The 25,411-nt window shown below is 45.3% G+C and overlaps 1 protein-coding gene across 4 annotated transcripts in view; it reads left to right on the top strand.

Moving 5' to 3' along the window:
* Nucleotides 1-25,411, top strand: part of LOC121586492 (collagen alpha-1(XIV) chain) — a 110,794-nt gene that overhangs the window by 26,677 nt on the left and 58,706 nt on the right. For all 4 annotated transcript variants that reach the window (XM_041903208.2, XM_041903209.2, XM_041903211.2 and 1 more), the window contains 14 exons: nucleotides 83-247; nucleotides 639-800; nucleotides 1,267-1,554; nucleotides 3,116-3,261; nucleotides 4,141-4,270; nucleotides 5,540-5,679; nucleotides 6,030-6,156; nucleotides 6,537-6,676; nucleotides 7,524-7,656; nucleotides 10,618-10,674; nucleotides 13,283-13,425; nucleotides 15,065-15,194; nucleotides 16,320-16,442; nucleotides 17,775-17,924. In XM_041903208.2, the coding sequence (XP_041759142.2) occupies nucleotides 83-247; nucleotides 639-800; nucleotides 1,267-1,554; nucleotides 3,116-3,261; nucleotides 4,141-4,270; nucleotides 5,540-5,679; nucleotides 6,030-6,156; nucleotides 6,537-6,676; nucleotides 7,524-7,656; nucleotides 10,618-10,674; nucleotides 13,283-13,425; nucleotides 15,065-15,194; nucleotides 16,320-16,442; nucleotides 17,775-17,924 (2,034 nt within the window). The remainder of the gene's footprint in view (nucleotides 1-82; nucleotides 248-638; nucleotides 801-1,266; nucleotides 1,555-3,115; nucleotides 3,262-4,140; nucleotides 4,271-5,539; nucleotides 5,680-6,029; nucleotides 6,157-6,536; nucleotides 6,677-7,523; nucleotides 7,657-10,617; nucleotides 10,675-13,282; nucleotides 13,426-15,064; nucleotides 15,195-16,319; nucleotides 16,443-17,774; nucleotides 17,925-25,411) is intronic.

The following is a 25,411-nucleotide window of genomic DNA, read 5'->3' as shown; positions in this document are numbered from 1 at the left end:
TATGCTAATACTGTATGTGACAGTCCTCAATAACCCCTGTGTATGCAGGAGTTAGACAGTATGCTGATCTTTTTCTCTCTAGGTCTTGCATTGACGTACATCCTTGAGAACAGTTACAAACCCGAGTCCGGATCCAGGGCCGGTGTTCCCAAAATTGGTATCCTGATCACAGATGGGAAGTCTCAAGATGATGTCCAACCCCCAGCGCGGAGTCTGAGAGAGGCGGGAATAGAGCTGTTTGCCATTGGTACGAGACAAAGCCTCATCTTAGTTTTCTCTAAATGCTCATATACTACTGTAGTTAAACAGATTGAATGCAGATACACTTTTGACGGACGGAGGACATTTTTTCACCTATAACATTTATACAGTCTGGTTTGAATGTGAAGCCACCTGTTCTGACACCTGCTCAGTGTGGTGATATGTCATCTAGAGATGTCTCATTCTACTCATCTCTCTCTCTCTCTTTCTCTCTCAATTCAATTCAAAGGGCTTTATTGGCATGGGAAACATGTTTACATCTCTCGCTCTCTCTCTCTCTCTCTCGCTCTCTCTCTCTCTCTCTCTCTCTCTCTCTCTCTCTCTCTCTCTCTCTCTCTCTCTCTCTCTCTCTCTTTCTCCCCTCTCTCTCTGTAAAGGTGTGAAGAACGCCGATGAGAAAGAGCTGAAGGCCATCGGGTCGCCTCCAGAGGAGACGCACGTCTACAACGTGGCCGACTTCAGCGTCATGAGCTCCATCGTGGAGGGTCTGACCAGGACCGTCTGCGACCGGGTCGAACAGCTCGACAAGGCCATCAAAGGTGAGACAGATTCAAGTACAGTAGTATATTCAGAAAAGAGAATTGAGAATGTTAAATCCAGACCTGGATTCAAATACATGTGTATTTGAGTATCTGTTATTTAAAATCAGTTTGTGTATTTTAGTATTTTCAAATACACAGACCAAAACAAGTACAGTACTTCTATTTGAGTATTTGAATGGTTATTTGTAAAATACTTATTTCAAATACTATTTTTGAATACCCGGGTTAAATGCATTGGATTGTATAGACATTTAGTCATATAGTGTTCCTTTGTACGAACAGACAGTGTTTAAATAGTGACACTTCAGTCATTTTGGACAAATCCACCGGAAAGCAAACAAATCCATCCTCTCATCCTTTCTTTCCTCTGCCACCCTACATCTTCTAACCCTTTCACTTTCCTCTGCCACCCTACATCCTACCATCCTTTCTCTCTTTCTTCTCCCACGCTACATTCTCTCAGGCGACACAGGCCCAGAAGTCACCATGGCCGCTCCCAGAGACCTGGTGACCTCGGAGGTGACGGCCAGGAGTTTCCGGGTGTCGTGGACCCACGCCCCGGGAACGGTGGAGAAATACCGGGTGGTGTTCTACCCTGCCAGCGGGGGCCAGCCTGAGGAGAAGGTGGTGCAGGGCACAGTGGACACGGTGGTGCTCAACTACCTCCTCTCCCTGACTGAGTACCAGGTGGCCGTGTTCGCCATTTACGCCAGCTCAGCTAGCGAGGCTCTCCGAGGCAGTGCCACCACATGTAAGTCTAGTTACAAAACTGAATCTCATCTAATTTAGTGGGGGCTAGAAGTTGATGAATGGCAATGAAATCCCCCTTTGGATATCTGTGAATACTAAGTACACAATTGACCTTGTCTCAAAGTTAATGGGGATGGTGAGTAACCTACCGCTGTCAAGACTGACATACAGATGGAGGGGGAAGGAAGACAATTTACGACATCCAAACATCCAGTAATGCTGTAAGTGCTCTCACTTTTGGAGCGCTTAAGTAGCCCCTATTGCGTTTAGGCCGACCATTTATGTATTTCTATAGACATGTAATTTAAGGGAGGGGCTATGGCCACTCTTGGTCAAACAGGTTAACAGGAATGGAGATTGCTTTGCTGTGTGAATTGTGAATTATACCTAATTGTTTACAATTTGACTTTTGCTTCTCCTCATAGTATGTTACGATACTGGTTAGCAAACCTACACACTTAGAAAAAAGGGTTCCAAAAGGGTTCTTCGGCTGTCCCCATAGGATAACCATTTTTGGCTCCATGTAGAACGGTTTTGGGTTCCATGTAGAACCCTCTGTGGAAAGGGTTCTTCATGGAACCCAAAAGGGTTTTACCTGGAACCAAAAATGATGAACCATTTTAGGTTCTAGATAGCACCTTTTTTTCTAAGAGTGTATATAAACTTTGGCCAATCAAGGACAGCTAGGACATGCTAACAAGTCTGTAACCTCTCGGAGTCGAGGTAAGCGAACAGGGTGTTGTATGTCTTTGTCCCTAGTGGAGACAGCATAGCCTACTCACCAGGGTCCAGGGAGAGCTCAGTTGGGAATCGGTAGTCGGCCAGCCCAAGCAAGTTATTAGGTTCAAATGGTGACGAAGATAATAGTCTACAAAAGGAAAAACAAAAAGGCATGCCAACCTAAGGAAAATGATTCAGACACAAATGGGAAAACCCTGCCGGGTCAGGAGGCTACTTCCAATCAGCTTCTCAGCTAGGTAATCACTCCCACCTGTGAACAATCACTCCCTACCGGCACTCCAAGCACCTGGACCTGCTGCTTCTGTGATATGAAGAGGGGAAATGGACTGCTACGGTAACTGTCCTAACCTACTTCCTACCGCTAACCCCTGATTCTACCAAGCAGCTGCACGTCAGGACCTTGATTAGAGTAGAATCAACTGTCTTAGACAGAGCAGGGCTGGAGCAAAAACCTGCATATGCAGTAGGTAAGCATTTCACTGTTAGTCTGCACCTGTTGTTTACAAAGCATGTGATGAATCCAATTTGATTTGATTTGATTTGAGCTCTCCATAAGGAGGGTTTTGCTAAACCTGGTCTACTGGTCTAAGTCATGTCCTAGTCTGAACCCTGTGTGAATTGTGTGTGACCTCTGTGTGACCCATATAAATAAAATTACTAGAACGGGCAAAGCCCCTCTGACCTCAGCAATTTGACTGCACCCTCATTGGTACGCTCAATATGACTGATATAGAATTGTAATCCTGAATGTTGACTTGAATGTTGATGGCTGTTCTAGTAATTCTATGATGTGACCCCTGTATAACCCTTGTGTGTTGCAGTGGCCCTGCCCATGGTGAACAACCTGGAGCTGTTTGACATCACCCACAATAGCATGAGAGCCCGCTGGAGGGTCGCAGAGGGGGCTTCTGGCTACATGATCCTCTATGCCCCGCTGACCGAGGGAGACGCCGCCGACGAGAAGGAGGTGAGAGAAAAAAGAGAGAGAAGGGAGGATGGAGAGGATAGAGAAAGGAGGATGAGAGAATGAGAGAGAAGAGGAATGAGATGGTAAAATAAAGACAGAGAGAAGGAGAAAAGACTGTCAGAAAGAAAAGTAAAGAATAAATATAATCCAAAGCACAGATGGAGAGGGAGAGAGAGAGAAGAGGATTTAAGAAATGGAGTGGCTAAATTTAAATACAGAGGAAAGTAAAGAAGTAGGGAGGGCATTTAGACTCAAAGCAAGGAAATATTTAAATACACTCTAACTAGTACAGTGAAAGGGGGCGTGGGGAGAGGGAGAGAGAGAGGGAGAGAGAAATTGAGGGCAAAGTCCTCCACCCCTCAAATTCCACCCATCCTGTTAGTGCTCATTAAAAAATAACACTCCCTCCAGGCACAGTAATCAGTTCAGGTTCACAGTTTCGCTTGCTCAGCCTGTTGGGGCACAACACAAGACCGTATAGGGCTTTTCTCGCTTTATTTTTCTCAAAGTGATGCTTTAGGTTTTTGCGCTTGTATCTTTTTTCACTTAAAGTTACATTGGCTGTTGTCGATTGATCGAGACAGGTTTTAAGTGCATATCTGTTTTTTTTTTGTTAAAATCTGCAGCGTCTAGCTAGAATAGCCTAAAACTAATGGAATCCTGAGGCAGTATGGTTCATTCTGGAAAAGGCAAGAAAAGTCACTTTATTCACACCCTCATGTATCACTTCTGGCTGGCTGCCTTGCCCTTGTTTGTTTGATGGTTGATATTCTGTCTATCAACCCCCTGTATATATCTTGCTCCTTTGCCAACGTCTCTGCGTACCTGTCTGTCACCTTGTCTAAGGTTGTCTAAGGTCTCTGATGAATGTTTGTGCAGGTGAAAGTGGCTGAGACGGTGAATGAAGTGGAACTGGAGAACCTGACTCCAGACACAGAGTACACAGTGACCGTGTACGCCATGTACGTAGAGGAGGCCAGTGACCCTATGACCAGTCAGGAGACCACGCGTGAGTAACCGCCTCATACACTCGTACGCATGCACGTGTACACACAGATTCACACACATTATGAATAAGCAGACACACCGATATATACGCACACACAGAAAACAATTTCAGCAACACTGCGCTACCAGTAAGAAAACAGTTGTGGCGCTTGTAAAAACATGAGTAGATAAAGCTGTCATAATAATTGTAAATCGCTATCAGAAGATGGGATGCATATTTACTGGCTGAGCATGAGATATTTACTGTAGGTATTTAGATGTTTGGTTAGCCATCAGGCCTAGTGAATTTGCATACTTCTGTCTGCATCTGTCAAGCCCTGGCAAGCTTTAGAACCAGACCTAATGAACAGGCTGCCAAAACAATGGTGTTTGTGCTAATGCTGCATTTCAGAGCTATTTGGGGACATCAATTTAGTGTTGACATTGACGAACTGTCAGTCACCACCTTGCTAACCGCCTCATTCATGTGTTATTATCCTTCTTTGAACATTTATAAGGGCGGTGTCACGACCTGTGTTGTAGATATACAGAGGCTTGAAAACAATTCAGAAAGTAGTTAGTCTGTTTTAAGGGAAAGGATAGTGCCTTAAAGGAATAGTTACATTTACATTTTAGTTCACTCCAAAATAAAACTTTATTGGATGTGGTGTAGATCCAGCCTATATGTCTCAACCCCAAAATAATGGGAAAGATAAACACTGTCTAAAACGCTGGTAGTATGTCCAATTCATTTGGAATTTAGATATGTAACATGATCTAAATAACAGATTGTGTGTTCTCAACTCATCTAGACCACCTAGGACATCTGAAAACATTAGACAAGCTGATTTTGGAGTGATCTGTCACATTTAAGAATGACAGCATTGCAGTATGGTAGGAATAGATCCTTGACAAACTTTAAAACCCTCCTTTCCAACTGAACCCAGTCCACCTTCACTGCATCCTTTTCATGCTCCCTGCGTCTAAAGTTAAACGCTGACCCTCATTTAAATTGAGGTGAATGAACCGCAGCAAGAAAAAACGGGAGTAATTGTAAGCAGGACTTCTAGCCCTACCTAAAGCTCCTTGTTAAATTCTAACTCTGCCAGAGAATGTGCTTTGTCCTCAAAAGGCCATTCTTCTGCCCTTTTGTTCCTCAGAGAGGAACTCTCAAACAAAAAGAGTCACTTACTTCATGCACCAGCGGGAGGGTGACTCAGGCTATTGTGTTTAATTATAACTATATTAGGGTTGACCCGTGTTCCTGTTCTCTGCCCCCCTCTTCTCCCAGTACCCCTGACCCCGGCGCGGAACCTGCACTTCTCCGACGTTGACCACAGCTCGGCCAGACTCACCTGGGAGGCGACGTCCAAGAAGGCCAATGGCTACCGCATCATGTACGTCAAGACAGATGGAGTGCAGACCAATGAGGTGAGAGCTCACGGCACTTGGCCAATAACGTAGCTGGGCTTTAAATCCATGAATAGATCGTGTTAATGTTAATGTTGCAGACTTTCCCCCTAAATAAATAACTTTACAAAGAGAGTTCTGTGTTTCTGCACGAATAGCATCTTGCTAACATATAAACCTTATAGAATATATAATGTGTTATATATAATCTGGTGCTGACTGATGTATAGAAAAGTAGGCATCACTGGAAGGATACCACCTTTATGAGATGCGATAAATAAAATAAAATATATATACTGTATATATGTGTTATTGTCACATAGAGGGACTCACACTGACCGTTAACCCTGACCTCTCTTCCGTGGCCATAGATGGACGTTGGCCGCATCACCACCCTGTTGCTGAGGAACCTGACGTCATTGACGGAGTACACGGTGGCCATCTTTGCTATCTATGACGAGGGCCAGGCAGAGCCCCTAACTGACAGCTTCACCACTAGTAAGACTGTCTCTACCCGTATAAGCAATGCTATTGGCAGCTCTTGGCTTTCAACAACAGCCTTTATTATACAAAAAAGGCCATAAATGCTGTGGCTTGTAGAAAGTGCCATATAAATATAATTAATAGAACGGACATTCCCAGTCAATTCAATGTTCCGTGATGGGTGGGCATTCTATTTCAATGGAAAGTGCTACCAAATTATCTAGCTGCATTTTAAGATGAAACGCTGAGTCATGAACAGTTTCTTACATGTGATAAAGTGTATCTAAAAGTGAGTGCTGACTGTGAATGTGACCACTCATATGGGGGATGGCAATGTGATGTGGAACTCTCCTTCCATTATTTTGAGGCTTCTTTACCCTTTGTGTCTAATCCAGAGACAGTCCCAGAGCCTCTAAACCTGAGGAGCAGTGAAGTCTCCACAGAGAGCTTCAGGGTCACCTGGGAACACTCAGCCCAAGACGTGGTCCTCTACAGACTCACCTGGAACCCAACCAGAGGAGGAGACACTAAAGAGGTCTGTGTCTGATGTCTGTTGGTTAGTTGAATGGATGGATAGTTCTCTGTCTGTCTGTGTTTCTGTCTGTCTGTCAGTGCAGTTAGTGTCTCACATCAGCTAAAGAATCTCTGACTGCAAATGAATTGCCTCTGCTAGCAGATTTTCTGCTACGTGATTTCTCTCAGGTTATGTATGCTGTATTGGAAGGTGTCTGGCTCACCTCCCACACTGCTTGGCATACTTTCTATCACATCCCTGAGCACTTAAAGATTGACATTTGCAGGCACTCATTGAATATTGACACAAAGCCAGTCATGCTAGATACAGATATGGATTGGTTACTTACCTTCTATGTGTTTTAACCTTTTACTGCAGTGGGCTAAATCGGGGTCACACAGAGTGATTCTTGGTAGTCTTAAACAAATCTGCTTTGAAACAAAAGTATACACCTCACACACATGTTTATGGGCTTAAAATAAAAAGACAGCTGCACCATGTCAGATATAGAGTTGACATTTATTCAATTTTGAGTTTGCATCCCAATATTACACTTTATATACATCACAGAAGACTGAAATATAACAAAACTGTTTGACATAGAAACACTGAATTTACGTCGTAAAAAATTATGAAATTATGAATATGATTAATAACATTCCACCCATGAGGCCACAGAGGGCACTTTTGGTCATTGACTGCAGGAATGGGCTACAGTGCTAGGTTGAAGCCCTTTTGGTGACTGTAGAATTCCAGTCCATAAGTGCATTCGGTAGCAGCAGAAATATCTGACATTGACTCAACTTCTCACTACATCCCCCCTCCTTCCATCTCCCTCCCTCCCTCCCTCCCTCCCTCCATGGTGAAGATGCTAGTGAATGGTAACATGAACAGCCACCTGCTGACTGGACTGAGGCCCATCACTGAGTACGAAGTCTCTCTGATTGCTGTCTTTAGAAACGAGGAGGAAAGCGACGCCGTGACCCTCACAGAGTCAACAGGTAATTAAGGGAAACTTCACTCCAATCAGGGTTAATTAAACATTGGGGATTGTATTGATTATTGTATTGATTTAATGTTGCCACTGTGCTACTGCTTGCTCTTTGGGGGCTTTGAGCCGGGTTACGATGAATCACCTTGTGACTTTCAATGCATTTGTTAAAATCCTGCATGTCCAGTACACAGCTTTTTTACCCATTTGTTGTATGTTTGCGACAGTGCATTGTTCATTGAGACTGGTCTTGAGAAACACCTTTGTGCTGAAATATTGACATTAAAGTCTAAACTACACTACATTACCAAATGTATGTGGACACCTGCTCATTGAACATCTAATTTCAAAATAATGGGCATTAATATGGAGTTGGTCCCCCCTTTGCTGCTATTAAAGCCTCCACTCTTCTGGGAAGGCTTTCCACTAGATGTTGGAACATTGCTGCAGGGACTTGCTTCCATTCAGTCACAAGAGCATTAGTGAGGTCGGGCACTAATGTTGGGTGACTAGGCCTGGCTCGCAGTCAGCGTTCCAATTCATCCCAAAGGTGTCCGATGGGGTTGAGGTCAGGGCTCTGTCCAGGCCAGTCAAGTTCGGGGGGCATTGTCATGCAGAAACAGGAAACTGCCTTCCCCAAACTGTTGCCACAAAGTTGGAAGCACAGAATAGTCTAGAATGTCATTATATGCTGTAGCGTTAATATTTCCCTTCACCGGAACTAAGGGCCTAGCCCGAACCATGAAAAACAGCCCCAGACCATTATTCCTCCTCCACCAAACTTTACAGTTGGCACTATGCATTGGGGCAGGTAGCGTTCTCCTGGCATCCGCCAAACACAGATTCGTCCATCGGACTGCCAGATGGTGAAGCGTGATTCATCACTCCAGAGAATGCGTTTCCACTGCTCCAGAGTCCAATGGCGGCGAGCTTTACACCACTCCAGCCAACACTTGGCATTGCACATGGTGATCTTATGCTTATGTGCAGCTGCTCGGCCATGGAAACCCATTTCATGATGCTCCCGACGAACAGTTATTGTGCTGACCTTGCTTCCAGAGGCAGTTTGGAACTCGGTAGTGAGTGTTGCAACCGAGGACAGACGATTTTTACGCACTACGCACTTCAGCACTCTGCGGTCAAATTCTGTGAGCTTGTGTGACCTACCACTTCGCGGCTGAGCCATTGTTGCTTCTAGATGTTTCCACTTCACAATAACAGCACTTACAGTTGACTGGGGCAGCTCTAGCAGTGCAGAAATTTGACGAACTGACTTGTTGGAAAGGTGGCATCCTATGACGGTGCCATTTTGAAAGTCACTGAGCTCTTCAGTAAGGCCATTCTACTGCCAATGTTTGTCTGTGGAGATTGTATGGCTGTGTGCTCAATTTTATACACCTGTCAGCAACGGGTGTGGCTGAAATAGCAAAATCCACTAATTTGAAGGGGTGTCCACATACATTTGTATACAGTACCAGTCAAAAGTTTGGACACACCTACTCATTCAAGGGTTTTTCTTTACTTTTTACTATTTTCTACATTGTAGAATAATAATGAAGGCATCAAAACTATGAAATAACACATATGGAATCATGTAGTAACCAAAAAAGTGTTAAACAAATCAAAATATATTTTATATTTGAGATTCTTCAAATAGCCACCCTTTGCCTTGGCATTCTCTCAACCAGCTTCACCTGGAATGCTTTTCCAACAGTCTTGAAGGAGTTCCCACATATGCTTAGCACTTGTTGGCTGTTTTTCCTTCACTCTGCCATCCGACTAATCCCAAACCATCTCAATTGGGTTGACGTTGGGTGATTGTGGAGGCCAGGTCATCTGATGCAGCACTCCATCACTCTCCTTCTTGGTAAAATAGCCCTTACACAGCCTGGAGGTGTGTTGGGTCATTGTCCTGTTGAAAAACAAATGATAGTCCCACTAAGCCCAAACCAGATGGGATGGCGTATCGCTGCAGAATGCTGTGGTAGCCATGCTAGATAAGTGTGCCTTGAATTCTAAATAAATCACTGACAGTGTCACCAGCAAAGCACCCCCACACCATAACACCTCCTCCTCCATGCTTTACGGTGGGAACCACACATGCGGAGATCATCCGTTCACCCACACCAATTCTCACAAAGACACAGCGGTTGGAACCAAAAATCTCAAATTTGGACTCCAGACCAAAGGACAAATTTCCACCTGTCTAATGTCCATTGCTCATGTTTCTTGGCCCAAGCAGGTCTCTTCTTCTTATTGGTGTCCTTTACTAGTGGTTTCTTTGCAGCAATTCGACCATGAAGGCCTGATTCACACAGTCCCCTCTGAACAGTTGATGTTGAGATGTGTCTGTGACTTGAACTTTGAAATGTTCAGTATTGACTGACCTTCATGTCTTAAAGTAATGATGGACTGTCGTTTTTCTTTGCTTATTTGAGCTGTTCTTGCCATAATATGGACTTGGTCTTTTACCAAATAGGGCTATCTTCTGTATACCCCACCTACCTTGTCACAACACAACTGATTGACTCAAACGCATTAAGACATTTCACAAATTAACTTTTAAGAAGGCACACCTGTTAATTGAAATGCATTCCAGGTGACTACCTCATGAAGCTGGTTGAGAGAATGCCAAGAGTGTGCAAAGCTGTCATCAAGGCAAAGGGTGGCTATTTGAAGAATCTCAAATATAACATATATTTTTATTTTTTTAACACTTTGTTGGTTACTACATGATTCCATATGTGTTATTTTATAGTTTTGATGTCTTCACTATTATTCTACAATGTAAAAAATAGTAAAAATAAAGAAAAACCCTTGAATGAGTAGGTGTGTCCAAACTTTTGACTAGTACTGTATATAGTGTATATCCCCTCTTATTCTTCTTCTGAAATCCTCACTATACAAATCAAATTGAATTCATAAATGTATTGATTTATTGATTGACCTGACCAATTTATCTGTTTTTCAGTGGCAAGAACAACGACTACCACAAAAGCTACTACAACCACGACTACCACAACAGCAGGTAAACTAGATTTTTTCGGTCATGCACTGTATAGATTTTTATAAAGTTAATTTTGTGAGAGCTTTTAATAGTAATTTCCCCAACTTGTCCTGTTGAATATAATAGTGATGGTAATGATAGTGGATTGCATTTATATAGTGCTTTTCACTTGGTTTGAAATTGCAACTCACCTCATCCATTATCAATGATATAAAGAGTTTATTTCCAAAACGCTATATCCCCCCAAAATATCACATTTGTGTTTTTTCATCAGAAATGATTACTTATGGGTACCTTCATAATGTGTAGGTAAAATATTAATTTTCTCCGGTTTTTTATTCATAGGTTTAAAAAATGTGTTTTTTTGCAAGACGCTATATATCCATTTTTTAGCTGGAATGGAGGTTCGTATACTGTAAATTTGACTGTGATATGTGGTTTTCTCATCTAGCAATCTTAAGATGAATGCACTTACTGTAAGTCGCTCTGGATAAGATAATCTGCTAAATGACTAAAATGTCAAATGTCAATGTTTTACATACAGATCTCCTATTACTGTATATAATTATTTTTGTAATTTTGTTTTGCTATTGGTGTCACAAATGTAGCATTTGTACATTTCTTTATGAAACGAAGTTATTTGGTACATTTGACTATGTAAAACCTAGCAGTACTACTTATTTCTCTGAGAGTGAGGCAGATATATAGTATTTTGAAAAAAAACATAATTATTTGTCTCTGAAATTAATCCATTAAGTGACAGATTTTAAATACGTCTGTCATTGAATCAAATCAAATCAAATCAAATTTTATTGGTCACATGCGCCGAATACAACAGGTGCAGACATTACAGTGAAATGCTTACTTACAGCCCTTAACCAACAGTGCATTTATTTTAAACAAAAAAAGTAAGAATAAAACAACAACAAAAAAGTGTTGAGAAAAAAAGAGCAGAAGTAAAAATAAAGTGACAGTAGGGAGGCTATATATACAATAGAATAAAGTGACAGTAGGGAGGCTATATATACAGGGGGTACCGTTGCATAGTCAATGTGCGGGGGCACCGGCTAGTTGAGGTAGTTGAGGTAATATGTACATGTGGGTAGAGTTAAAGTGACTATGCATAAATACTTAACAGAGTAGCAGCAGCGTAAAAGTATGGGGTGGGGGGCAGTGCAAATAGTCCGGGTAGCCATGATTAGCTGTTCAGGAGTCTTATGGCTTGGGGGTAGAAGCTGTTGAGAAGTCTTTTGGACCTAGACTTGGCACTCCGGTACCGCTTGCCGTGCGGTAGCAGAGAGAACAGTCTATGACTAGGGTGACTGGAGTCTTTGACAATTTTGAGGGCCTTCCTCTGACACCGCCTGGTATAGAGGTCCTGGATGGCAGGGAGCTTTGCCCCTGTGATGTACTGGGCCGTACGCACTACCCTCTGTAGTGCCTTGCGGTCAGAGGCCAAGCAGTTGCCATACCAGGCGGTGATGCAACCAGTCAGGATGCTCTCGATGGTGCAGCTGTAGAATTTTTTGAGGATCTGAGGACCCATGCCAAATCTTTTTAGTCTCCTGAGGGGGAATAGGCTTTGTCGTGCCCTCTTCACGACTGTCTTGGTGTGTTTGGACCATGATAGTTCGTTGGTGATGTGGACACCAAGGAACTTGAAGCTCTCAACCTGTTCCACTACAGCCCCGTCGATGAGAATGGGGGCGTGCTCAGTCCTCTTTTTTTTTCCTGTAGTCCACAATCATCTCCTTTGTCTTGGTCACGTTGAGGGAGAGGTTGTTGTCCTGGCACCACACGGCCAGATCTCTGACCTCCTCCCTATAGGCTGTCTCATCGTTGTCGGTGATCAGGCCTACCACTGTTGTGTCGTCGGCAAACTTAATGATGGTGTTGGAGTCGTGCCTGGCCATGCAGTCATGGGTGAACAGAGAGTACAGGAGGGGACTGAGCACGCACCCCTGAGGGGCCCCCGTGTTGAGGATCAGTGTGGCAGATGTGTTGTTACAGATGTGTTGAACAACCCCATGCCATGATTAGATAGTGAAAAAATACACCAATCTCTTTCAGAATTTCTTTAAACAATAAAAGCTAATTTACCAACATATCTGAAAATGGATATGTAGAGTTTTGGAGTGAAATTCTTCATACTGTATGTAGCTATGATCTCATCAGGATCCCTGTGTTTGTGTGCCCTCTCTTTCTGCACTGTTGCATCATTAGTCTATTAATATTGTGTTTATTCAAATATATGCATGCACCCACATAGTCCCGTGTAGCTCAGTTGGTAGAGCATGGCGTTTGCAACAGCAAGGTTGTGGGTTCGTTTCCCACGGGGGCCAGTATGAAAGAAAATGTATGCACTCACTAACTGTAAGTTGCTCTGGATAAGAGCGTCTGCTAAATGACTAAAATGTTAATGTCTGCATAGTAAAGCCACCTGGTGCCTCTATCCTCTCCATTTTCCACCTCCCTTTCTCAACTCATCATTGCTTCCCTTTTTCCCTCTCCCCCTCCCTCCACCCACACTACCCTCTTTTTCTACCTTCCTCCAACCTCCTGTACCCTCTCTCCCTCCCTTCCTCCATCTATCCTTCCCTCTACCCATCTCCCTCCCTCCCTCTCCCAGTTGTGCATCTGGGTGTGAGGAACCTCCTGCTTAGTGATCCCACCACCTTCAGCATGGAGGTGTCCTGGGAGCTGCAGGACCGCAACGTGCGTCAGTACCGCATTGCCTATGTCACCGCCAGGGGCGATCGTGACGAGGAGACGGTAAGACGCAGACAGAGGAGACTTCCTTTGTTGTTCACTAAAGGCCAGCCCAGAAATAGGAGCAGTAGAGTGGAACCCACAGCCCTACTCTGTAGCAAAGTCAAGGGGATTGATAGTTTGCATTCTTCACAGATACTTCATTCCAAACTAGATTGAACCGTCCAAATTATAAATAGTTTATGAAGGAGCGCCCACATTATAGAAAAAAATCTAATTTGGCAACGGCGGTGGCATTGGAACTCGGCCACTCGGGTCGCACTCCGTCCTGCGGTCCCCCCCTTCGAAAACACTAGCTGCTATTTTCATCACGTTTGCCTGAAATTGATTTGTCAAGCTCACCGCTCGCCGCTTGTCATGGCTGTGAAACTTTTTTGGATGGAGGAAAGGCTAGACCGCACACGCTCGGAATACAAACAGGAATGAGAGGAGGAATGGAGAGTGGATGAGAGAGAGAGACAGAGACGGAGAGAAAAAGAGGTTGACTGTGGTGGAGAGAGAGAGAGAGGGGAGGGAGGAGTGGCTGCAGTCCAGAAATGACAGACATTCTAGGGGATTCTGAAATTAGACAGCCTGCATTACGAATTCACAGTGTTCACATGTCGAGTTAGGCGTTGTTCAATACATTACTCAATTAACTTCTATAGCCTAACTCCTGAAAGTTTAAAAGTATCTTGTTTTACTATTTTTCCAATTACATTTACTGATATCAGTGTCTAGGTAGTCTATACCTTCATTTCAAATTCAATGTCTATTTATAATCAAAATTGTACATAAATTGGTGGCAAAGTACCCCAAAACACATACATGTTTAGCAAGACAAGCTTAGCATTATTTGTTTAATGCTCACTCACTTCATGTAGATTTCTATGAGTGTTGCCTATATGACTTTGCAATGAATTGCTGTTTAAAACTATATTCCTGTCAGCTATTAGATGTGGATATGAATAAATCATTGTTTAATTAATGTTTATTATGTGCATACAGAGATTCATACATAACCAGAGCCAGTATGATTCAAATTCTAGTTTTCTGCTCAAGTGCAGACCTGACATGTTCTTAACTATTTTTGGGAGGTATTCTTTTTTGTCATTCATTGATTGCCTAAAATATGTGGTTTTTAAGCCCTAAACGAGAGATTCTCCTAAATACAGTACTTCATCTCTGTCTGCTCAATGTTGTTTCATGGCCTTTTAATCATTCAATTCACTCAGTCATTTGCTGAATGGTTTTCTTCAGTACAGCATGTTCATTCACTTTACTATCACACGTTATTGCACATAACGTAAGGACATGAAGATTTGCTTAGCAAACAAAAGATGCGAAAACAGAAATCAGATCAATCAATCTTTCTGTTATCACTAAAAACAAAGCCATCACAGAGCTCCTATTAGCTCGCCTGGTCCCAGACAGTCTGTGCTGTATTGTCAATTCCTATGGTCATTGTTTGGCATGACAGCACAGACAGGTCTGGTGCACGGCTACCTACTAACTTAATCTGTTCCTCTGATACAACTCCAATACATTTAATCACCAGTCACATTGACCCAGTATGTCCCTTAACCGACCTCCACTCCAGACAATACCAGAACCTCGTCCTAGTATCGTGATTGCCAGTTGTGTGTGTGTGTCTGTGTTCTAGAAAATGGTCCCCAGTGGTCAGAACAGCCTCCTGCTGCAGCCACTGCTGTCTGACACGGAGTACAAGGTGACGGTCACCCCGGTCTACACCGACGGAGACGGCCCCGGTGTCAGCCGCATGGGACGTACCTGTAAGTCTGTCTGCATGACCTTCTCTCCGTGGTGACATTTTAGTGACAGGCTCAGACTCTGAGATATATGTTCCGTTCTGTTCGGCACAATGGAAGCCTCTGTGCTTCTGTATTCTTCTTTCATGTGGAATACGAACTTTAAAGATATATAATGGAGTAAACTCAGCAGGTAAAGCTGGGCAAACCTTGTTGAATGGTTGTAATGATGTCATTTCAACCAGTGTTGCCCATTGGGAATGAATGAGTTAGTTAGTTAGTTAGTCCATGAACCCTCACCGTAGGTGAGATACCCATGCTCTTTATATCATTGACACATATTGAAAAATCCAATGGAAGCTCTTCACCTCTACATCAGAGAGCTCTCATTGGCTTGAATCAGCTGTTGATTGACAGGAGATGGTAATCCCGCCTGTGGAGGTTGTCAGAAGCTTAAGGCACCCACATTGTTAGCAAACATGTTTTTATGGAATTCACATTTACATTCTTCATCTTCCTCAAATGCTAACATGAGTAGTTGCTGATTATTTTCCCTGCTCTGAAAATGACAGTCCCCTTTAAGAATGAAAAATTAGGCTAATCCCTCAAACAACATGTCATATTGGATGTGTGTGTGTGTGTGTGTGTGTGTGTGTGTGAATGATTTGTTTTGTATGGAACAGGTCTGGACAAATTATGCTAACACTACTGAATACAGTTGTAATTCAGTCCAATGCTGTGAGTCTGTGACTCAGAGTTAGTCATCTAAAAGCCCATCAGACATGTACCGTGTTTAATTTAAGAACTCTCAATGTGCTTCTCTTTTTAGGACAGGAGACTGAGTGATTCATATGTACACAGAGTTTCTCATCTACAATTCATTACTGTACTTGATGAAAATGTACCTTTTTTCTGAGTGTGTTCTGTTCTCTCTCTCTGTCTATCGCTCACTCACTCACTCTATACCTTTATCTCCCACCCTCTGTCTGTCTGTCTGTCTGTCCGTCCGTCTGTCTGTCTGTCTGTCTGTCTTTCTTTTTTCCTCTAATTCCCTCTCTATATTAATCTATCTCGTCTCCATACTTTTTCCCCCTCTATCCATTTCTTCTTTCATTCTCTCTTTCCCTTGCTCTTTCATTCTTCCTGCAGTACCACTGTCTGCTCCTAGGAACCTGAGAGTGTCGGAGGAATGGTACAACCGCTTCCGTATCACCTGGAACACGCCCCCATCCCCCACTATGGGCTACAGGGTCGTCTACAAACCCATCTCTGGTATGTACACACACATTCACACACACACAGTACTGCTTATTTCAAAAGATAGCCTATCTAACCCACATAAACCCTACAACACACATCAATACTGCTTATTAAAATGATCTATCATACAACCCATCTCTTCCACCTGACCTTTTACTACTACAACAACTACTACTACTACTGATACTAATACTAATACTACCATTACTAGTACTGCTACTAATACTACTATTACTACTACTGCTACTAATACTAATACTACCATTTCTACTACTGCTACTAATACTACTACTACTACTACTACTACTACTACTACTACTACTACTGCTAATACTACATTTACATTTACATCATTTAGCAGACGCTCTTATCCTACTACCACTACTACTACTATGACTACTACTACTACTACTACTACTACTACTACTACTACTACTACTACTACTACTACTACTACCACTACTACTACTAATGCTAATATTACTAATACTCTACTAATACTATTACTACTACTACTGCTAGTACTACTAATACTACTACTACTACTAATACCACTACTACTACTACTACTACTACTACTACTGCTGCTGCTGCTAGTACTACTACTACTACTACTACTACTACTACTACTACTACTACTACTACCACTACTACTAATGCTAATATTACTAATACTACTACTAATACCATTACTACTACTACTACTACTACTGCTAGTACTACTAATACTACTACTACTACTACTACTACTACTACTACTACTACTACTACTACTACTACTACTAATACTATTACTATTACTACTACAACTACTCCTACACACACATACACACACACACACACACACACACACACACACACACACACACACACGGTGGGAAAGTGCATGAACCCTCATTCAATATATTGTGTTAACTACAAAGGATGATCTTCTGGGCCACCTCCTACGCTTGTGATCCCACTCACATGTGATCTGGTCAGTTCATCACCTTCTAAGCACCAAATGCTTATTAATAGAGAAATTCCTACCACTCTATTTATATATCTGCTAGAGGGCAAAACCGCCTTGACACAAAACATGTTTAAAACATTCCACACAATGATGTCTAAAGCTGTTTTCTGACTGACAACCCACTACACTCAAACTCCACCACTCTTAATACAATGCAGTATTCATGAAATTCTAGCAATCACGGTCAGCTGCAAAAAATCAATAAGGTCTTAAATGCTCCTTAGGTGAGAGTAGCCCAAGAGTTCTGCAAGCAGTGTGCTGTAGTATGTGTGGTGGTGAATGTGAGCTCTTTCTCTCACACACACACACACCAACCCCTCTCTTCTCCACAGCTGCGGGACCTGCTCTGGAGACCTTTGTGGGCGAGGACGTGAACACCATGCTGATCCTGAACCTAATGAGCGGTACAGAGTACGGTGTCAGGGTCATCGCCTCCTACACCACCGGCTCCAGCGAGGCCCTCACTGGCAAGGCCAGGACATGTGAGTATATTATCAGTAGCCCCAGGTAGAATGGGACTCGAGAATGGATACTTTGCATATGCATAATAAACAGTTAATGAATCGATTATTTAATTATTCAATTATTCAACTTATTTAACACAGCGCCTCCAGGTAGAACAGGACTCCAGAATGGATACTGTGTATACTGTGACTGCATAATTACTTACTTATTTATCCTCTTTGTGCCTACGGGTGCATAACAACCTTTATTAAACTTATCAAACACTTTCTGGTCAAGGTGATTGGGGCACCATGTACAGTGAGGGAAAAAAGTATTTGATCCCCTGCTGATTTTGTACGTTTGCCCACTGACAAAGACATGATCAGTCTATAATTTTAATGGTAGTTTTATTTGAACAGTGAGAGACAGAATAACAACATAAAAATCCAGAAAAACGCATGTCAAAAATGTTATAAATTGATTTGCATTTTAATGATGGAAATAAGTATTTGACCCCTCTGCAAAACATGACAGTACTTGGTGGCAAAACCCTTGTTGGCAATTACATTTACATTTACATCATTTAGCAGACGCTCTTATCCAGAGCGACTTACAAATTGGTGCATTCAACTTATGATAGCCAGTGGGACAACCACTTTTCTTTTTTTTCCTTCTTTTTTTTATGGGGGGGTGGGGGAGGGAGGGGTAGAATGATTACTTTTATACTATTCCAGGTATTCCTTAAAGAGGTAGGGTTTCAAGTGTCTCCGGGAAGGTGGTCAGTGACTCCGCTGTCCTGGCGTCGTGGGGGAGCTTGTTCCACCATTGGGGTGCCAGAGCAGCGAATAGCTTTGACTGGGCTGAGCGGGAACTGTGCTTCCGTAGAGGTAGGGGGGCTAGCAGGCCAGAGGTGGATGAACGTAGTGCCCTCGTTTGGGTGTAGGGTCTGATCAGAGCCTGAAGGTAAGGAGGTGCCGTTCCCCTCACAGCTCCGTAGGCAAGCACCATGGTCTTGTAGTAGATGCAATCACAGAGGTCAGACGTTTGTTGTAGTTGGCCACCAGGTTTGCACACATCTCAGGAGGGATTTTGTCCCACTCCTCTTTGCAGATCTTCTCCAAGTCATTAAGGTTTCGAGGCTGACGTTTGGCAACTAGAACGTTCAGCTCCCTCCACAGATTTTCTATGGGATTAAGGTCTGGAGACTGGCTAGGCCACTCCAGGACCTTAATGTGCTTCTTCTTGAGCCACTCCTTTGTTGCCTTGGCCGTGTGTTTTGGGTCATTGTCATGCTGGAATACCCATCCATGACCCATTTTCAATGCCCTGGCTGAGGGAAGGAGGTTCTCACCCAAGATTTGACGGTACATGGCCCCGTCCATCGTCCCTTTGATGCGGTGAAGTTATCCTGTCCCCTTAGCAGAAAAACACCCCAAAAGCATAATGTTTCCACCTCCATGTTTGACGGTGGGAATGGTGTTCTTGGGGTCATAGGCAGCATTCCTCCTCCTCCAAACACGGCGAGTTGAGTTGATACCAAAGAGCTCGATTTTGGTCTCATCTGACCACAACACTTTCACCCAGTTCTCCTCTGAATCATTCAGATGTTCATTGGCAAACTTCAGACGGGCCTGTATATGTGCTTTCTTGAGCAGGGGAACCTTGCAGGCGCTGCAGGATTTCAGTCCTTCACGGCGTAGTGTGTTACCAATTGTTTCTTGGTGACTATGGTCCCAGCTGCCTTGAGATCATTGACAAGATCCTCCCGTGTAGTTCTGGGCTGAGTCCTCACCGTTCTCATGATCATTGCAACTCCACGAGGTGAGATCTTGCATGGAGCCCCAGGCCGAGGGAGATTGACAGTTCTTTTGTGTTTCTTCCATTTGTGAATAATCGCACCAACTGTTGTCACCTTCTCACCAAGCTGCTTGGCGATGGTCTTGTAGCCCATTCCAGCCTTGTGTAGGTCTACAATCTTGTCCCTGATATCCTTGGAGAGCTCTTTGGTCTTGGCCCATGGTGGAGAGTTTGGAATCTGATTGATTGATTGCTTCTGTGGACAGGTGTCTTTTATACAGGTAACAAGCTGAGATTAGGAGCACTCCCTTTAAGAGTGTGCTCCTAATCTCAGCTCGTTACCTGTATAAAAGACACCTGGGAGCCAGAAATCTTTCTGATTGAGAGCGGGTCAAATACTTATTTCCCTCATTAAAATGCAAATCAATTTATAACATTTTTGACATTAGTTTTTCTGGATTTTTTTGTTGTTATTCTGTCTCTCACTGTTCAAATAAACCTACCATTAAAATTATAGACTGATAATTTTTTGTCAGTGGGCAAACGTACAAAATCAGCAGGGGATCAAATACTTTTTTCCCTCACTGTACGTCAAATACTGTAACACCCTGGCTCTGGGACTCTAGATGTTGAGCCAGGGTGTGTTCTTTCTATGTGGTGTATTTCGATGTTGGGAGTTCTGGTTTGTTTATTTCTATGTTGGCCTGAGTGACTCCCAATCAGAGGCAACGAGTGTCAGCTGTGGCTGGTTGTCTCTGATTGGGGGCCATATTTAAACAGTCTGGTTTTCCCTTTGTGTTTGTGGGTTCTTGTTCCGTGTTGGTCTATGTTACCTAGGACGTTACGAGTCGTTTGTTGTTTTTGTTTACTGTCCGTGTTTATCGCTAATGATAAATAAACATGTTCGTTCATCACGCTGCGCCTTGGTCCTCCTCTCTTAACGACGATCGTGACAGAAGAACCCACCATACAAGGACCAAGCAGCGTGTCCAGGAGCAGGCAGACTGGACATGGGAGGAAGCGCCGGGAAAGGAGATGGAGAGGTTGGCGATGGCCCAGGTGGGCAAATCGTGGTCCTGGGAGGACATGCTCGGGGGCAAAGGGCCATGGGCTAGGATTAAGGCCCTGGTGAGAGAGGAGCAGCAGCGTCAGCAGTGTCATCGTCGGACGGACGAGAGGCAACCCCCAAATTTTTTTGGGGGGGGGCACACGGCATGGGCGGCTGGGCAGCAGGAGGCTGCCACAGGGCGATTTGGAGAGGAGGCCACCGGGTTTGGGGGGCCAGAAGGCAGGTTGGCGGAGCCTGGATGGAGAGCAGAGCCAACTCCCCGTACTCAGGCATGGCAGCATGAGACTGGTCAGGTTCCAGGGTATGCGGAGCTGCGTACTGTGCCACGAGTGGTCCGGCATAGTCCGGTACGTCCTGTGCGAGCACCCCGCACGGGTTGTGCGAAGGTGGGCATGCAGCCAGGACGGAGTGTGCCGGCTCAGCGCTCGTGGCCTCCAGTGCCTCTCCTCGGTCCCGGATATCCTGCGCCAGTGTCACGTGCTGTTATGCCAGTACGGGTACACAGCCCTGTACGTCCTGTGCTGATGCCTCACACAGAGTGTGTGAAGGTAGGCATTCAGCCAGGACGGGTTGTGGCAGCTCTTCACTCCAGGTCTCCTATCCGTCTCCACAGCCCGGCCCGGCCTGTCCCTGCTCCACGCACCAAGCCTACGGTGTGCGTCGCCAGCCCGGTCCGGCCTGTCCCTGCTCCTCGCACCAAGCCTACGGGGTGCGTCGCCAGCCCGGTCCGGCCTGTCCCTGCTCCTCGCACCAAGCCTACGGTGTGCGTCGCCAGCCCGGCCCGGCCTGTCCCTGCTCCACGCACCAAGCCTACGGTGTGCGTCGCCAGCCCGGTCCGGCCTGTCCCTGCTCCTCGCACCAAGCCTACGGTGTGCGTCGCCAGCCCGGTCCGGCCTGTCCCTGCTCCTCGCACCAAGCCTACGGTGTGCGTCGCCAGCCCGGTCCGGCCTGTTCCTACTCCACGCACCAAGCCAGGGGTGCGCATCGTCAGCCCGGTCCGGCCTGTCCCTGCTCCTCGCACCAAGCCTACGGTGTGCGTCGCCAGCCCGGTCCGGCCTGTTCCTACTCCACGCACCAAGCCAGGGGTGCGCATCGTCAGCCCGGTCCGGCCCGTTCCTACTCCACGCACCAAGACAGGGGTGCGAGTCGTCAGCCCGGTTCGGCCCGTTCCTACTCCACGCACCAAGCCAGGGGTGCGAGTCGTCAGCCCGGTCCGGCCCGTTCCGGCTCCACGCACCAAGCCAGGGGTGCGTGTCGTCAGTCCAGCACAACCCATGCCTGGGTCACCGGTGCCTGGTAAGGTACCGGTCAACTGCTCCACTACGGAGCTGAAGCTAACCGCTCCTGCTACGTCCAGTTCAGCTCCAGCCAGCGGGGCCAGACCGGACCAGGGACGCTATGGGGGGTTTATTGGAGGGTGGTGGGCAAGGCCGGAGCCAGAACCGCCGCCGAGGAGGAATGCCCACCCAGCCCTCCCCTGTTTTGCTCTAGTTGAGGCGCGGTCGCAGTCCGCGCCTTTAGGGGGGGGTACTGTAACACCCTGGCTCTGGGACTCTAGATGTTGAGCCAGGGTGTGTTCTTTCTATGTGGTGTATTTCGATGTTGGGAGTTCTGGTTTGTTTATTTCTATGTTGGCCTGAGTGACTCCCAATCAGAGGCAACGAGTGTCAGCTGTGGCTGGTTGTCTCTGATTGGGAGCCATATTTAAACTGTCTGGTTTTCCCTTTGTGTTTGTGGGTTCTTGTTCCGTGTTGGTCTATGTTACCTAGGACGTTACGAGTCGTTTGTTGTTTTTGTTTACTGTCCGTGTTTATCGCTAATGATAAATAAACATGTTCGTTCATCACGCTGCGCCTTGGTCCTCCTCTCTTAACGACGATCGTGACAAATACGCTGCTGTTATTTATCATCTTATTTCCATGGCTATTGTATCATAAGGTTAAGTTAGGCCCCTCTCTACATTTACCAGACGCTCTTATCCAAAGCGACTTACAGTAGCAATTAGGGTTCAGTGCCTTGCTCAAGGGCACATCAATAGATTTTTCATCTAGTCGGCTCGGTGACCTTTCGGTTACTGGCCCAATACTCTTAAACGCTAGGCTACCTGCCTCCCTCTCTAATTCCAATCCCTAACTTTCCCATCAAGCATCGTTTGGATCACATGTAGGTCAACTGGAACTGTCTGAGATTGAATCAGTGTGAATTATTGAGTAGCACAGCTTCACTCCATCGGAGACTGCAGACGCCACAATGATATCAAGTGGCCAGGCAGGCGTGCCTAATGTAGTACCAGTGTCAGCGACTCAGCACTGTAACAGAGATCATTGTCTTATTAGGGTTGGCAGCTCCCAGATAATCAAATTGTAGGGGGGAGTGGAAACTAGAGACTCGCATTCGTTTGCATATAACTATGATATCACCTTGTGCATGATAATTAAGTAAGACGTGCTTGGGTAGCGCATTATTTGAAGGGCAGATAGAGATATAGCAATCAGGATAGGGGTGTCTCTTGGGTGGAGTGTGATGCCTGACTCTGACATACAGTGAGCATGTTAATGAATACTGCACTATAATAAGAGAACATGGGGATAGCTCAAAGTCATGTTCAAGATCTCCTTGTTTTACAGGTATTTATGTGTATAGTTATTTTGTGAAAGTTAATGAATTGTTATATTGTATGTTATGTATTATGTAACACAGTCTACCTGTGTAAACATGATTCATTTATTCATATGCATTGTGAAATGTGCATGTTCCAAGATATGCAGATTAGATTATTTACCAAACAGTTGTGGGTACATTTGTTTTCGTGACTCTGAATGCAAAACAATGACATAATTTACTCCAAACTCCCCAAAATAATTGAAGAGTTTATTTCCAAAACGCTATATCCACCAATTTTTCACATTTGTGTTTTTTCAGAAATCATTGCTTATGGGTACTTTCATGTGTGTGTAAAATATTACTGTTCTCAGATTTTTTATTAATATATTTATATATCCATTGTTTAGCTGGAATGGTGTAGCAGGTGATTTGGACGGAGTCAGGCGCAGGAGGGTAAATCACAGAATAAATGGTTTATTCGGCAAATACAGCGGTACGCAGGAATGCGTAAAACACTACAGTGCGGTATAACGGCGCACTGGAGAAAACAGAGCACACAGGTGAATATCCCAGCGATACAAATATAGAAAGCTCCACCGAGCTATCGTCACCTCCACAATAAACAATCACACACAAAGACATGGGGGGCAGAGGGAATACTTATACAGGTACTGATGAGGGGATATGAACCAGGTGTGTTTAAAAACGAGACAAAACAAATGGAATGATGAGATGAGGAGCGGCAGCGGCTAGAAGGCCGGTGACGACGAACGCCGAAGCCTGCTTGAACAAAGAGAGGAAGCAGCTTCGGAGGAAGTCGTGACAGTACCCTACCCTTGACGCGCAACTCCAGCAGTGCGCCGACACCGGCCTCGGGGACGGCCAGGAGGACGCAAAGCAGGGCGAGCCGAATGGCGACTGTGGAAATCCCGCAACAGGGAGGGATCGAGGACATCCCTCACCGGGACCCAGCACCGTTCCTCCGGACCGTACCCCTCCCACTCCACGAGGTACTGAAGGCCCCCCACCCGACGCCTCGAATCCAGGATGGAATGGACGGAGTACGCCGGGGCCCCCTCGATGTCCAGAGGGGGCGGAGGGACCTCCCACACCTCAGACTCCTTGAGCGGACCAGCCACCACTGGCCTGAGGAGAGACACGTGAAACGAGGGGTTAATACGGTAATCAGGAGGGAGTAGTAACCTATACGTAACCTCGTATACTCTCCTCAGGACTTTGAATGGCCTCATAAACCGTGGGCTCAGCTTCTGGCAGGACAGGCAGAGGGGCAGGTTCCGGGTCGAGAGCCAGACCCGAGACATAAACTGGGGACCCCGGTCAGACACTATGTCCTCTGGCATCCCGTAGTGCCGGAAGACGTTAGTAAATAGGGCTTCCGCAGTTTGCAGGGCTGTGGGGAGACGGGGAGAGGAAGGAGGCGGCAGGCTTTGGAAAAGCGGTCCACAACAACCAGGATGGTGGTGTTACCCTGAGAGAGGGGAAGATCAGTTAAGAAGTCAATCGATAAGTGGGACCATGGCCATTCTGGAACTGGTAAGGGATGTAACTTACCTGCTGGAGGGTACCTAGGTGCCTTACTCTGGGCGCACACTGAGCAGGAGGAGACATACACCCTCACGTCCTTAGCCAAGGTAGGCCACCAGTACTTCCCGGTCAGGCAGCGCACTGTACGGCCGATGCCTGGGTGACCAGAGGAGGGGGACGTGTGTGCCCAATAGATAAGACGATCACGGACAATAGACGGCATGTACTGCAGCCCAGCTGGGCACTGAGGTGGAGATGGCTCTGTGTGTAACGCCCGCTCTATGTCCGCGTCCAATGCCCACAATACCGGCGCCACAATGCAGGAGGCCGGGAGTATGGGGGTGTTGTCTATGGGCCTCTCCTCTGTGTCGTACAGCCGTGACAGTGTGTCTGCCTTCACGTTCTTTGTGCCTGGTATGTATGACAGTGTGAAATCAAACCGGGTGAAGAACAAGGCCCACCTGGCCTGGCGAGAGTTCAGCAAGCTCGCTGCCCGGATGTACTCCAGGT

Source organism: Coregonus clupeaformis, chromosome 17, assembly GCF_020615455.1.
Source record: "Coregonus clupeaformis isolate EN_2021a chromosome 17, ASM2061545v1, whole genome shotgun sequence".
Taxonomy (NCBI): Eukaryota; Metazoa; Chordata; class Actinopteri; order Salmoniformes; family Salmonidae; genus Coregonus; species Coregonus clupeaformis.
This window is presented reverse-complemented; position numbering and strand designations above follow the sequence as displayed.